The following is a 12,858-nucleotide window of genomic DNA, read 5'->3' as shown; positions in this document are numbered from 1 at the left end:
GCGATGCGTATCAATATAGGGTTCATTATTAGTACACTTACTGTCTGCCAGCCTGAATCCATCAGAAAGCTCGACATCGCACACTTCATCGGGCAGCAATGATCAATTTTGACGTTTAGCAGCAAGGACCTTTGTTCAATGCCGAGATTGTCATCGACATAAATGCCAGAGAATCCACGCGCACGGTACTCTCTCGGCCAGCCAGTAGATCCTTCACCACCGATCCCTTCATCAGACCCGGCAAGAATTTCCTGAGCGAAGGAAGGGGGTTAGTATTGAGTCAACCTCATATAATTCAAGTGGATACTGCGTCGATATATGGGCTGTGAGGGCTAGCTACCCAGCCGCACAAAGACGTCTCAGCGGGAAACGTCCCCATGGACTGGCGTAGGTGCTTTCATACATATTTTTCATTCACAGATACGGGTCGACACAACTGCCGAGCTGTACGAACACTGTACAAATGAAAGGTTTCTGATATTCAACTTGCCTCTTGTTTTGTGGTGAGCACAATGTCGTCAAACTTTTCCAACGTAACTGAACCCGCTCATGGCGACAAACAAAGCCAATGTACCCCTTTTCCTGAACTCATTCGACCTGGACAGTGGCTTGTCTCCATCGTGAAGAGCATATCATTCGACGTCAAACTGAATGCCCTATATCCGGCCAGACACCTGACCCCCTTGTCAGCAGGATGCAGCTGAAAGGCCAGACCAAGCTCTAGCATCGCCATGCATTTCGGGATCGATACATCAAAAGAACGCCTGCCGCTATGTACCCTGCCGCTTGGTCAAAACCGCAGAGACCAGACGACCTAGTGATGCAGATTAGCCCGCGCGGGTGTTACAACAGAATAAAAGTGGCTCTACATTTGAGATATATCCCTGTGAGTTTCGGTCTAGTGGACAAGGAATAAAAGGCGGTCTTGCAATAAACGCTGATTTTGCTCGAACAAAGGGGCAACAATGATCCGCTCAAAGCATCACCAGCAAACTATGGCATGCAAACATTCACAGTAGCTTGCCACTAGATCCCACATTAATTCCAGAAACTATTTACACCAAATTCTAGTCAAATCATCCACTATCTTCCAGATCCACCCGCGGGGCCCGTCCCAAGCCCCGTCAAAGCATTTACCAATCCCGCATTGATTGGGAAGCCTTGCGCAGCCAGCTGAGTCAATAGTTGCTGGCCCTGTTGCGATGGAGCAACCGGGGGTGGCTGCTGTTGGGATAGTGTGTCAAAGGTGTGTGTAAAGGGTGGTGGTCCAGCAGTCGGTGGAGTCCCATCTTGAGGATGTGATCGTCCGTATCCACCACCACCACCACGATTCTGTGCATTCCGCCCTCCTTGTCCCGAGTAGGTAGACCCTCCGCGGCCATATTGATCCTGTCTTCCGCCTCGATCACGTCCACCCCAGTCCCCGCCGCGATTTTGATTCTGCCGTCCGCCTCTGTTCCCTCCAGATCTTCCATGTCCGGATTCACCGTCAACTCTTGGTCGCTTGGTAGCCCGCGAGTCTTCCTCATCTCTCCCATACCGTCCTCCCACGCTTATCCCAGATCCACCAAAGCCAATCCCAGGAATACCATCAAACTCGCCAAGACCAGGCAATGCACCACCCGCTCCACCATCCCAGTCCCCCCCTGCCTGACTGCCCTCCTCGCTGGCCTCATCCTCCTCGTCCTCTGCTTTGAGTCCCATCGCGTCCGCTTGTTGTCTAGTAAACGCAAACCGATCGTGCATAGCATCCCCTGGACGATTACGTGTCCAAAATCGTGTTGTGTGATCATTGGACCCAGATACCAGAATATGTCCCATAGGATGCCAGTCGAGGGCAAAGACCGACGATTCATGAGCGCCTTCCATACCTCCAACTGAATGCTCTGTGCCAACGTCCCAAAACATCATACTCCCGTCGCTTCCACCACTAACAAACAAGGATTCGTGCACTGGATGCCATGCAACCGATTGTACATCCTTCTTATGTCCTCTAAAGGCTTGGAGCTCTCTCATAGTCCGAATATCATACACCCTGAGCAATTGATCCCTTGACGCCGTTACGAGCCAGTTCCCGTTCTTATTCCACTCGATTCCTAGAATAGTATTTTTGTGTCCATGGAGCGTGGCAAGGGCTTTCCCGGTCTTTGGATCCCAAAGCTTCACGAGGTTATCTTTGGATCCAGAGGCTAGCAGTGCCTTGCTGGGATGCCAATCAATGCATTTCACATCCCACCCATGCCCAGTTAAAGTCCTTTCCTCAATCGCGTCTGCAAACGACCAGATCTTAATGGTTCCATCGTCCGAGCAACTTGCATATTTTGCATCCGTAGGAGAAAACGTCAGATCTCTCACGGTCTCCTTATGTGCTACAACGACTTTGAGGTTGTTCATATTGGACTGCCAATACTTGATAATCCCAGAGTCATCTCCTGTGATAAGCCATGTGTCGTTGTGGGACCAAACCATTGTTCGAACCGCTTTGTCGTGTGCCTGTAAGATTGTCTCAAAATTGAAGGTGAGACCATTCCATAGTGTAAACTCCCCGCTTGATGCACCGGTTATAAGACGGCGGCCCTCTGGCGTCCACCGAACTGCGTTGATAGGACATCGGATCTTGTTGGTGGATGTGTGCACAAACTTGGTCGTCACGGATGTGGAGTGATTGTTCGGGTAGCAAAAGGGTGGCTGAATGTTAACAATAAAGTTCGGATCAGGTTGTATCGCAACATAATCCTTCCATCCTCGTGCACAGGATCTCAATTCCAAGTGCCGAATGACGACTCCATTGTAGTCAACAGTCCGTCGTTGAATCGCCTTTCGCACTCGCTTTCCGTCCACAAAATCGCGTTTATCTGTTGGGTTTGGTGTGAAGCCTTGTCCGGTGGGGTTATTGTAGCGCCTTTGGAAGGGTTGAGGCCGGCCCTGGCGAGGCGGGGAGGACATTTCCTACTGGACGCAAGTTGAGAGGTGCCCAAAGAACAACGAGAACGCTCAAAGCAAGCTGCTTGAACTAGGCACGTGAAGGGGCACAGCCATGCGATGAGCTCCCAAATTCGCACAGTCATCCGATGGCAGCATGCCTGGTCGACCAGCAACGCCTGTCTTCCGCAAAGCCCAAAAGCAGTCCGACATCTGTGGAGCACCTGGGACATGAACAATGCAAGCGCTTTTTGGCTTTCTCTGTACAGGCGAAGGAAATTGCGCAAAGTGTATGTGTGCGTGACTATATGAGTCCGTCCGCGGGTTCATCTTCCAGGTTGCTAATATGGTGGAAAGGCCAAGACAAAGTCGTCGGCGATATGACCATTGTCATGGAAGGACAATAGTTCCTTGCCAATGCATCGGCCAAGCCAGTTCAGGGAAGTTTAGTAGCAGTGACAGAGTGGCATAAACGCTTTCATACGAGTCAAGCTTGCCCTTGCTGACCAGACAAATGAGAACCACGTCACAGTAAGATTATAACGGAAGACTAGGAAAGCATTAATCAAAATAACCTGGAGGCACTAATTGTGGTGGCTAGATGGAGAATGCATACAGAGGATAGTGGAAGATCATTGCTCAGATTTGCTAGAGCGTTGGCGATCAGATGCTGTCTTGCTGAGCATTTGGCAGGAATATGACAGCTTGAAATTTACACAAGCCCAAAATATCCATATTGGAGACGCCCTTCTAACCCAGTATGCAGGAATCATGGAGCTCGGTCGAATCTTGATACTGATGTTGGCCCTTGCAAAGGCGACCATTGCTCTCATTACCAGAAACGATGGAGTCCAAGTTCTAAAATCGGTATTACTGTATCGTCCTTCACCCCTCTATCTCAATATCATACAATCCGCTATCACACTGCAGACATTAAAGCAAAACGTACGGCCAGAATGATGACGAAGAAAATGAACTCATCATTGATATAATGCTTTGGCGGCTGCGTTAATGGTCTGCAAATTACGATTGCTTTTCGAGTGATTACCCTACAAACTGGAGAAACCCCAAAAACCAGAGAACCGTTACCCTTTCCCAAAAGCTTGTGGTAATATGGGTAACCGTATGTTTGTTGTTCTCCACATTGTCTTCATGCACCCTCCATTGATTGGTTGTAGGCGCTACTCTGTTGCCCATTGCAAGTTAGCGGAAAAATATTCCAGTTGAGCGATTGTCTCTCATCATGGTACTCTTGCAGAAAGTACGGTCAATCAGCACGAGGCGCTCATGCGATCATGCGGCTCGCTGAAGGCAAGAGGAACTGCCTCAACCCTAGGCCCATTTGGTAACTTAAAAATGTAGTATGTCCTTATGCCATTTTCAAAGTTTGTGATAGAGAGAGTGGGACAAACCGTAATAAAGACTGGTACATCGGTCAAGACGAGGAGCCAAATTCTTCGGGAAGAAGACTTCCTAAGGTTGGTCGGCGCCAAATCCTAGGTTTGCCGAAGAAGACCGATATACTCCAATGCTTAAAATAAACATATGGTAGTTAGACTTATGCGTGGAACGAGATAGATGTACTTTTTAAGTACTTACCGTTCACCAATGAGGGTAAAGAGCACACAGAGTCGCAAGACTCGGGCAGACATTCAGCATATCACTGTGCATTTTCTCCAAGGCCTTTCTTGCCTCTCATTTCTTGCCACATTTTCACGTATGCAATTATTGATGCACACTTGCACACTCGGCATAGAGAGCCAAGCAGTGGTTTGATGCTTCCCGCCCGACATCACAATTCCGTTGCACAATTTGGAGGTATCATTGCATGAGCTAATGAGCTCAAGATTTTCGGATGGAAAACTGAAGCCATCAACGTAAAGCTGCCGGTCCCATTGAATACTGTTCGTATACATTTACTGTAGAAGACCGCTGGTCGGGTGATAAGCATAATCCAGTTGAGCCGCCTACGCCGACACGTTTTGTTGAAGCACAAACGGTGCTGATACCGCAAGTACTTGCCAAGAGCTCTGCGACCGGATGGAACACAGGCTCCATTCACGCAAGAATTCACATTTGCACAATTGCTCGCAGTCATACACGGGGAAACCTTTAACTCATTGCAAGTGTCCCAAGCGCAAAGTTGGAGAAAGTTATCAGTAATTAGTTTACGAAGACTATGGCCCGCCACAGTCGTTTGAGTGCATCCATATGCCGTTCAAGAGCGATTTGCCCCAGTTGTGCAAATGCCATTGGTGGTGGGCGTAAAACAAATTGATGTCGGTATAATGTACTAATGTGAACTTATAGCCCGTATATCCCTCCCTTCCGCCATGCACTTCTTACCTGATGCTCGTTTTACATGTACCTCAGAAAGTCGTTTAAAGTAGCATTTGTTACTGCATCGACCCCCCCGCCTTCCACGTCGTATTGCACATAAGCGCACTTGTTTTGACTATTGCAGCATATCCCTCAGATGGTAAAGCATGAATCGGACTGTAAACGGATTCTTTACTCATGTCTTTTTCGGTAAAGTTCCTGGCCGATATGCCAGCACGTCGATACAGTCAGAATCCACGAGCAGGTTTGATCAACGAACGAGGACGCTAATCGTCTACACCTTTTTTCCTTTGTTTATGATTTTGGAAGCAGAATGCGAATAATAAGATAAATAAATCTAGAATTGGAACTTATCTGTCATCTTGCTATGCGAGTCGACTATAGCAACTTGTATAGGGTAATTGTCTGGAACATCAAAGCTACCACTGATGGTAGGAAAATGAGCAGAGACCAGCTATCATGCATTCATAGCCAATAAAAGGTTAACAATTGGCTCGAACGCAGCGATGATAATTCAAGAATTGTCGACCATGATGTTACGTTGAGACCTGTTTGGCTACACTGTATAATTACATCCATGTAAGTCAATCTGCAGCTTTGACAGCCGCGGGCCAACGTAATGTGCCAAATAATGTTGATGCCGTTCAGAAGTGTATGGATTCGTTGGCAGAAGTGACAACCTCGGCCTTCTGGTTACTGGTAGTGGCGAGCGTCAAGGTTGCAAAGGCACTGACGTTCAAAGGATTAACATCCTTCACAACAAAATAGTATTGAACATGCAGTCCTAATTCAATCTCCCTCCCCCCGGATTTGATCAAAAAGTCTGAGATGGTTCTTGACCAAAACAGTGATCGTCTTTGAGGCACTCATTTTGTGATAGGTGACGATAATTACCCCTATCAATGCATAAGCAGCGGGGCGAATTGATCCATGGTCCCGAAAAAATGGACATTTCTGGAGACTATCAAGACATCGCTCAGCACCCATTTCATTTCTTTGCCGTGTCGACAGCAAGTTAATCCTCTTTCATGCTTCACCATCAGTTGCTGCCAAACGAAACTTACTCACAGGCCACAACCATTCTTATTTCAACCAAAGCAACTACGCAACACACAACTACAGATATATAATCAACTTCCCGCATTAATGCCCTGCCTTCCACACTCTCCGTTCTGTTCCTCCAAACGCAACGCCTCTACTACCCTGCACCCCACCAGCAACACCGTTGACATGATGCGGCGCATTCACACCACCACGAACAGCCTTTCGAACGATCGTCACACCTGTCCGCTCTTTGGATCCGAATGCAAGCAATACGTTCTCTTCACCGGCTAAGAGAGTAGAAGAAGGTGCCTTGTTACGCTGACGGAGGGATATAATCTCTTTGGCAAACGCGAATCTACAGTGCGCACACGGGTTAGATCATAGCCGCAACATGCCTTCAAGAATTCCCTTGCACGAACCTTTCCATGTCACCAGGAACCTCAAAGCTCTTGCTTTCTACCACCTTTTTCAACCACTCAAAAGGTAATTCCGCAAAGGTTCTGACAAGCTCACGGTAGGCCTCTCCTTCCCGGTTTCCCCAGATTGGCCCGAACTGCTCTGCGACATCACGGACAACCCCCTTATACAGATAGTTCAACACAGCTTCGCGAATCTCCTGGGCAAAGTTACCATAGCTGCCACCGTACTCTGGCTGGCTAATAAAGTGACAGTAGTCCATCACAGTACCACGAGTGATGTCCGCTTTGATCTGATCCGCAGCGATGTTTGCGAGATCACCGAGTTGGAGGAGGTTGGCAGCGCAGAGAACTGAACGAAGGAGAGCAGACCGTTGGCCAGGAGCACCGTCAGTGGAAGCCAGCAGGGAGTGCGGGTAGGAGGCGTAGAGGTGTCCAAAGGCGATTGACAGACCGTCGGCAGTCAAGTTAGGATCGTGCGTCGGGAGCGTCAACGACACAATGGGTTGGTATCTAGAAAAAAGATATCAGCTACCTTGCACAAACTACATTTGAGATGATTCAAAATACTTACTCTCCATTCGCTTCCATATCCTGCAACAACGACGACAAATACGGGCTTCGAATGGCAATGATGCGGTGCAACTTGAACAAGATTCCATCCAGCGGTGATCCACCAGATACACCGTTGACCGCGGGATGTACATTTTGCAAACGAATGATCAAGTCCGCGTAGAGCCCCTGGAGATATCCATTGTGGTAGAGGTGCGAGCAAATGATATCATGGTAACTCGGATGCTGCACAGCTGACCCAGATTGCCCTTCGACGGTCGTGCCATTGTTGACTGGAGCGGGTGAAATCATTTTCGAGCGATCTGGTTCACCAGAGTCAGGCTGCATCATTACATTCTATTAGTTTACTCTGGTGAATTTCAGCTTGCACGTATCCCTAAACTGAAGAGTGACACGTACCATGGGTGCCATATGCGGATCGGCGAGCTGATCGGTTGTCTGAAACTGAATACCCTGTGTATTCCGCCACTTTTCCTTGATTGGAGATTCGTCAACGTCGTGAATGCTAATCATTCTGAAAGTGCCCAGGAATGGGAAAAATTAGCTTGGCACACTCTTGCAGGATCAGCGCAGTCAGCCCCTCCTATCTCAACTCATAAAGCGCTAATGACAGACACATCCTGTTATTATGCCATGATAGTGTGCTTGCACTAAAGTCAATAGGAGAGTCTGAGGGACACGTCCTGATCGGCGCGCAGCATCAGACTTTCACCTCCTACTTCCATACGTTTGCTAATTCCCATGATCCCAACATGCCAATAACTTGTCCAAATCTACTGAAACATAACACTGTCCGCCCCTCGTCCACCGCATTCTTATCAAACAACTTGACAACTTACCGAACAAACGCCAACAAAAACAATCAAAGGAAATGCCGACAGCAAAAGACAAGAAGATGGATGCAGCAGAGTTTCCAAAGATGATGTCAAGCCGTGTGTCCAAAAAAGCAGAATTGAACACAATGTCTGGGCGGCTGGTGGGAACGATCGTCAAAAATCCTTGCGAGATGAATGTAACGCCCGCAGATGACCAGTCAAGCAATCCTTCAGAAGGACAATAAAAACAATCCCGTCAACTATATGCTGCCTATTCGCCTTTATTTTCCAAGTCAAAGCGTGCCGATCCCCACCCGTCGTTCTCGCGCTCGTTTCTTCTCTGAGCCCAGAAACGATGCCTCTACGTCCAGCAAAAGCTGCTAGACAAACCTCAAAGAACTTTTTGTCGTGGAATGGATGGTTGGAATCAAATGCTAATGAAAGAGCTCATTGGAATGTGATTAGACATTCTAATCCGTCCTTGTTGTTATGGTAATACCAGAGTTATGCACTGGCTATCTATTGCAAACCCAGTATAAAACAATGCTATACATACTGCTATTTACAATGCCATATATTGATATAATAGGAAAAATAAGTCAATGTATAATGAAATGATTATTCAGGACGAGGAACAGGTGCGATAAAGAGCCGTTCATTCGCCTCTACCGAATCTCGATATGTAGGAGGCAAATGTTCCTCCCGAGAGATCTCTCCTCCCCCAGCACCAGCTTCCCGAGAGATTGATATTCCATGCTCCTCTCCAACCGCCATGGGCGCATTGCTCTCCACGTCTGGCATTGTCAATGTCGCCGTACCCGCGTCGGGCTGTTCCTCGTTCACTTCCTTGTCCACATGCGTATCAGCCATGGTTCTCCTTGACGTCATTTTCCTCACAATCCTCAAAACAGACCAATATCTCGGCGGTGTCTTGTATGATGAATATCTAGGCAAAGTGTCAAGGTACTCGGGATCAACGTACATATCCCGCTGTACTGGAGGCGGATTTGCAACAACCAACTCTCTCCAACTGCTTCGCCCCTCCCTTCTTCTGTTGTTTCGACGAGAGCGGCATGCGCATACTAGGATCGTCACCATGAGGACAAGGAAGGCAAGTAAGAGAAGAAGAGCGGGAGGTAGGGCGACTCGAAGACCATCGCCTGAGCCAGTCGGATTTGATCCTGCCGATTCAGATGCAGCTGCAGACATTTCTTTTGGAGCGGGGGGCTGTGTGGAGGAAGAGGGAGATGGCGGAGGAATATCCTGAAGCTGCGAGAGAGGACTAGACTGACACGGTGTGATGACGATAACGAGTAGGAGCCCCCATCCTGCATATAATAACATTACGCAGACAGGTGGTCAAGACTATCGACGCTGCGCTGTCCTGTTAATTTGATAGCGCTAAAAGACATGAATAATAAAACAGCGAACTGGCGGCGGCGGGGCGTTGGCAAGTTCATGGAGTGGCAGTGCAGGTGAGCGGATTACCCGCTCGAGGTCAGTAATCCCATTTTGCTCAATTAGGTTAAATGACAGCTTACCAAAGCAGTTCCGATCTCGGTGTCGTCGATAGGACGATACAAGGGCGATGGAAACTTGGATAAAGGACGGATCAATTTACCACTTTATAAAGTTTACCATGTTTACCATGATATATAATACAACGAATATACAGCGCCTCGCGAATAAAGAAATGAAAACTTTATATTTCGGGCCATTTATAAATGCCATTTCAGTTTTACTCGCTCTACATACGTCACTAAAATTCCCCTTGCAATTCAAATTCCCGGTGCAATGAGTGGAACTCTAGTCTCATCCAAAGAAATCCTCACTTCCTCATCATCCCCATTTACAATTGTCATTTCCTGGCGGCGATGGACAATAAGGTTACTTGTGTTCAGACCGTACTCAACTGGGGCAAGGAGAACTTTGGGATGGGGTACCATTGGTACTTGATGTCCTTTGAGGGATGGGGTAGGATCGGATTGACTGGTTGTTTCGGATGATGGTGCGGGACTATCCAGGTCTTTCATGGTCGATAAGGATGCATCCATGCTCGCGGAACGTTTGTTTTCCACCTCTGGACTTTTGATCACATCTTCAGAAGGTTGAGGTTGATTAGATGTTTCACCGCCGTCTTGATGTGTCCGCCACTCCCCATGCTCTCCCAGGTCACCACGAGTCATAGCCTTGTTATTGACAGTACCTGAGCGGTCTCCTGGAGCAGGTGCCGAGGCACTCCTCCTTCCACGCTCACCCTTCCTCTTCTTGCCCGACTTGAATACACCACGAAGCAGATCCATGAACGATCGCTTGGATCGGGCTTTCCTTTCCGCTGGGTGAGTGTCCGCCGGACGATCTGCGTCTGCGTACACGAGTCGGCCGTCGCTCGCCACATGAGTGGGAAGTCCACTTGAGCTTCCTGCATCTGTGCTTTCCATCGCAGTTTGCTCACGTTGAGACTTGCCCTCCAATTTGTCAACTGTATGCTCCAAAGGTTTGGCTAGCTCTTGCCCTACTGCATTGGAATTGGAAGCCGGTTGACCATACCGATCATTGGATGAGGAGCCAGCTGTCACATTGGGGCTACGAGTCATGGTCGATGTGTCATGCTCTGGATGCTCGTTGGGTGAGTGCGGGTTCGATGTTTTAACCCGGTCCAAAAGGTTTGTGAACCTTGTAGAGAGCTTCTTGGGCAAAGTATGGGCCCCTGCTTTCTGCTTTGTCTGCGAGCGACCCGCTGTGTCCGGTTTGTCCAAAGGGACTAGACCTCCAGAAGGAGGAGCCGGAACATGCTCTTCTCGGTGTTGTGCATCTCTGTCCACTGCCACAGCGGCTTGTTGACTTTCATTAACTAAACCATCAAACTCCTTTCCCAGTGTATTTGACTCGGAGGTCGATTGATGTGCAGTATCACCGGGCGAGGTCCGCAGTTCTTCCTTCTTTCCAGTAACCTTGGCACCTCCAACCTCATGAGATGCTTGAGCGGCACTAAGTACTCGTTCTGCAAACTCACTCTCAAGGTTAGGGTTCCGTGAACTCGGAAGGTGATCGGGAATGGCGCGCTCCTTGTTGTCTGTCTGATAGTGTTCCGGTTGATGCTGACTTTGTACAGGCTGGGGTTTGGCCACCTTGTTCTTGAGCTGCTCAAACTCGTGTTCAAGTTTGGGATCGTGATGGGTTCGCTTTACACCTTCGGCAGACTGGTTGTGACCAGTGGTATCGTGTATTTGAGAAGAGTGAACGGTCCTCTCATCAGATTGTGTCTGAACTGGTAGAGGATGAGCGACGTTGTGTTTCAATTGCTCAAACTCCTGCTCAAGTTTGGGATTGTGGTGAATGTGCTCTTGTCCCGATCGTTCAACCGGCTTCTTTTCCTCGTTGCTCGGGACGTGGTCAGCAGCGGATTTGTCCGCCGGTAAAGAAGGATGCGAAAGGTTTTGTACTACATTTTCAAACTCTTGTTCAAGCTTCAAGTCTCGTGGGCCCGTCGGTCGGCTTTGCGAGTCTTTGTGGTGACTTGTGTCTTTCGGTTGTTCTTTTTTTGGGCCCGTCTCCGCATTAGAGCTGTCTACGATCGAATGACTCCTGACAAGTTCTTCAAATTTCTGTTCCAGCTTCTGATCCCTCTTGCTAGGTGTATGTACTGTCCGATCATGGTCTGAAGATTGTGCTAACGACCGCGTATCTTGTGGGGATGTAGCTCTCGGTCCCGCCTCGTGATCTCGCGGCGGATGAAGTAGCTCATCGAGCTGCTTCTCAAGTCGCTTGTCTCTTGCTGTAGGAGCATGTGGATGTTGCACCGCGGTCTTCTCTCGTGGTTGCTCGCTAGATTCTGACGCAGGCTGATTATGAACAGCTTGTGACGGACGTGACGCTTGATGCTTGAGATGTTCAAACTCTTGTTCCAATCTCCCCTCGGCCGCAGTTGGGTTGTGCTTGGCCTGCGTTGTGATGCTCACTCTGCTTTCCGTCGGGTGGTCAGTGCTTTCGCCACTTGTCTCGTTCCGAGGAGCTTCATGCTGCATCGGGTGCGTAAGCCGATACATTAGCCCCTCAAACTCTCCACCAAGTTCACCATCATTCGAAGAAGGCACATCCGTGTGGTTGACTTGCTGAGAATTGATATTGTGTTTCGAGTCGGTTGTGCTACTAAGGTGAGAAGGTTGTTGCGGTGGGTGGGTCAATTTGTGCATTAACCCTTGGAATTCTTGCTCAAGAATGGGATCGTCTCCACTAGGTCTGGCAGCTGCGTCCTTGCCCACTTTGCTCGCCGATGCCTGATTCGTTGATAGTCCATGGTTCTCTGGACCTTTATCTCGTAATCCCGCTACTCTTTCACTTTCCACATCCCCTTCCTCACTAATGACTCCCAGCGACTCATTCCTGATGGGTGGTGCCGGATGGTGTAATGCGTCAGTTCGTGCTCGTTGCGACTGTAGAAGGGACTCGAATTCGGTAGTTAATGGTTGACTTGACGACTCTGCTGTGGTCGACATGTCTCCGCTATCCAATGCTCTAAACAATACGTGAAAATGGCAACTCGAGAGCTCCCTGCAAATGTCTTTACTATAATTTCAAAAAAATGATATTCTGGAATCACTTCCAGTCCCGAGACTTTTCCAACAGCGTTTTTAAAAACCTTTGTCGTAAAAACATCTTCGTTGAAATGCGCATCATATCGACGTCGGGCATGCGCCACGTCCTTGTGACGTAACCACCGAGTTTCTCGCGTTCATCTCGATCGC

At 48.6% G+C, this 12,858-nt stretch overlaps 4 protein-coding genes across 4 annotated transcripts; all 4 read right to left on the bottom strand.

Annotated features, from left to right (window-relative positions):
- Positions 1 to 871: 871 nt before the first annotated feature.
- Positions 872 to 2,975, bottom strand: SPPG_06005 (uncharacterized protein). Its single transcript, XM_016754209.1, has one exon. It carries the CDS (start codon positions 2,944 to 2,946, stop codon positions 1,084 to 1,086), a length of 1,863 nt encoding a protein of 620 aa, XP_016607094.1. The 5' UTR covers positions 2,947 to 2,975; the 3' UTR covers positions 872 to 1,083.
- A 3,263-nt stretch (positions 2,976 to 6,238) lies between these two features.
- On the bottom strand, positions 6,239 to 8,503 carry SPPG_06004 (uncharacterized protein). The gene is made up of 5 exons (XM_016754208.1): positions 8,135 to 8,503; positions 7,695 to 7,809; positions 7,297 to 7,616; positions 6,726 to 7,235; positions 6,239 to 6,661 (listed from the first exon to the last, which is right to left on the bottom strand). The coding sequence occupies exons 2-5, from the start codon at positions 7,806 to 7,808 to the stop codon at positions 6,406 to 6,408; spliced, it is 1,200 nt and encodes a 399-aa protein (XP_016607093.1). The 5' UTR covers position 7,809; positions 8,135 to 8,503; the 3' UTR covers positions 6,239 to 6,405.
- Positions 8,504 to 8,587: 84 nt separating this feature from the next.
- SPPG_06003 (uncharacterized protein) lies at positions 8,588 to 9,567 on the bottom strand. The gene has a single exon (XM_016754207.1). The coding sequence runs from the start codon at positions 9,452 to 9,454 to the stop codon at positions 8,729 to 8,731; it is 726 nt and encodes a 241-aa protein (XP_016607092.1). The 5' UTR covers positions 9,455 to 9,567; the 3' UTR covers positions 8,588 to 8,728.
- A 153-nt stretch (positions 9,568 to 9,720) lies between these two features.
- Positions 9,721 to 12,753, bottom strand: SPPG_06002 (uncharacterized protein). Its single transcript, XM_016754206.1, has one exon. The coding sequence runs from the start codon at positions 12,607 to 12,609 to the stop codon at positions 9,889 to 9,891; it is 2,721 nt and encodes a 906-aa protein (XP_016607091.1). The 5' UTR covers positions 12,610 to 12,753; the 3' UTR covers positions 9,721 to 9,888.
- Positions 12,754 to 12,858: the final 105 nt, after the last annotated feature.

Source organism: Spizellomyces punctatus (assembly GCF_000182565.1).
Source record: "Spizellomyces punctatus DAOM BR117 chromosome Unknown supercont1.10, whole genome shotgun sequence".
Classification (NCBI taxonomy): domain Eukaryota; kingdom Fungi; phylum Chytridiomycota; class Chytridiomycetes; order Spizellomycetales; family Spizellomycetaceae; genus Spizellomyces; species Spizellomyces punctatus.
Note: the sequence above shows the minus strand (reverse complement) of the source record. Positions and strands in the feature narration are given on the sequence as shown.

Coding starts and splice junctions, on each gene's coding strand:
- SPPG_06003 (XM_016754207.1), bottom strand. CDS start 9,454: ATGTTATTATATGCAGGATGGGGGCTCCTACTCGTTATCGTCATCACA.
- SPPG_06002 (XM_016754206.1), bottom strand. CDS start 12,609: ATGTCGACCACAGCAGAGTCGTCAAGTCAACCATTAACTACCGAATTC.
- SPPG_06005 (XM_016754209.1), bottom strand. CDS start 2,946: ATGTCCTCCCCGCCTCGCCAGGGCCGGCCTCAACCCTTCCAAAGGCGC.
- SPPG_06004 (XM_016754208.1), bottom strand. CDS start 7,808: ATGATTAGCATTCACGACGTTGACGAATCTCCAATCAAGGAAAAGTGG. Junction 7,236..7,296: donor GATATGGAAGCGAATGGAGA/GTAAGTATTTTG, acceptor TCTTTTTTCTAG/ATACCAACCCATTGTGTCGT. Junction 6,662..6,725: donor GTTCCTGGTGACATGGAAAG/GTTCGTGCAAGG, acceptor TGCGCACTGTAG/ATTCGCGTTTGCCAAAGAGA.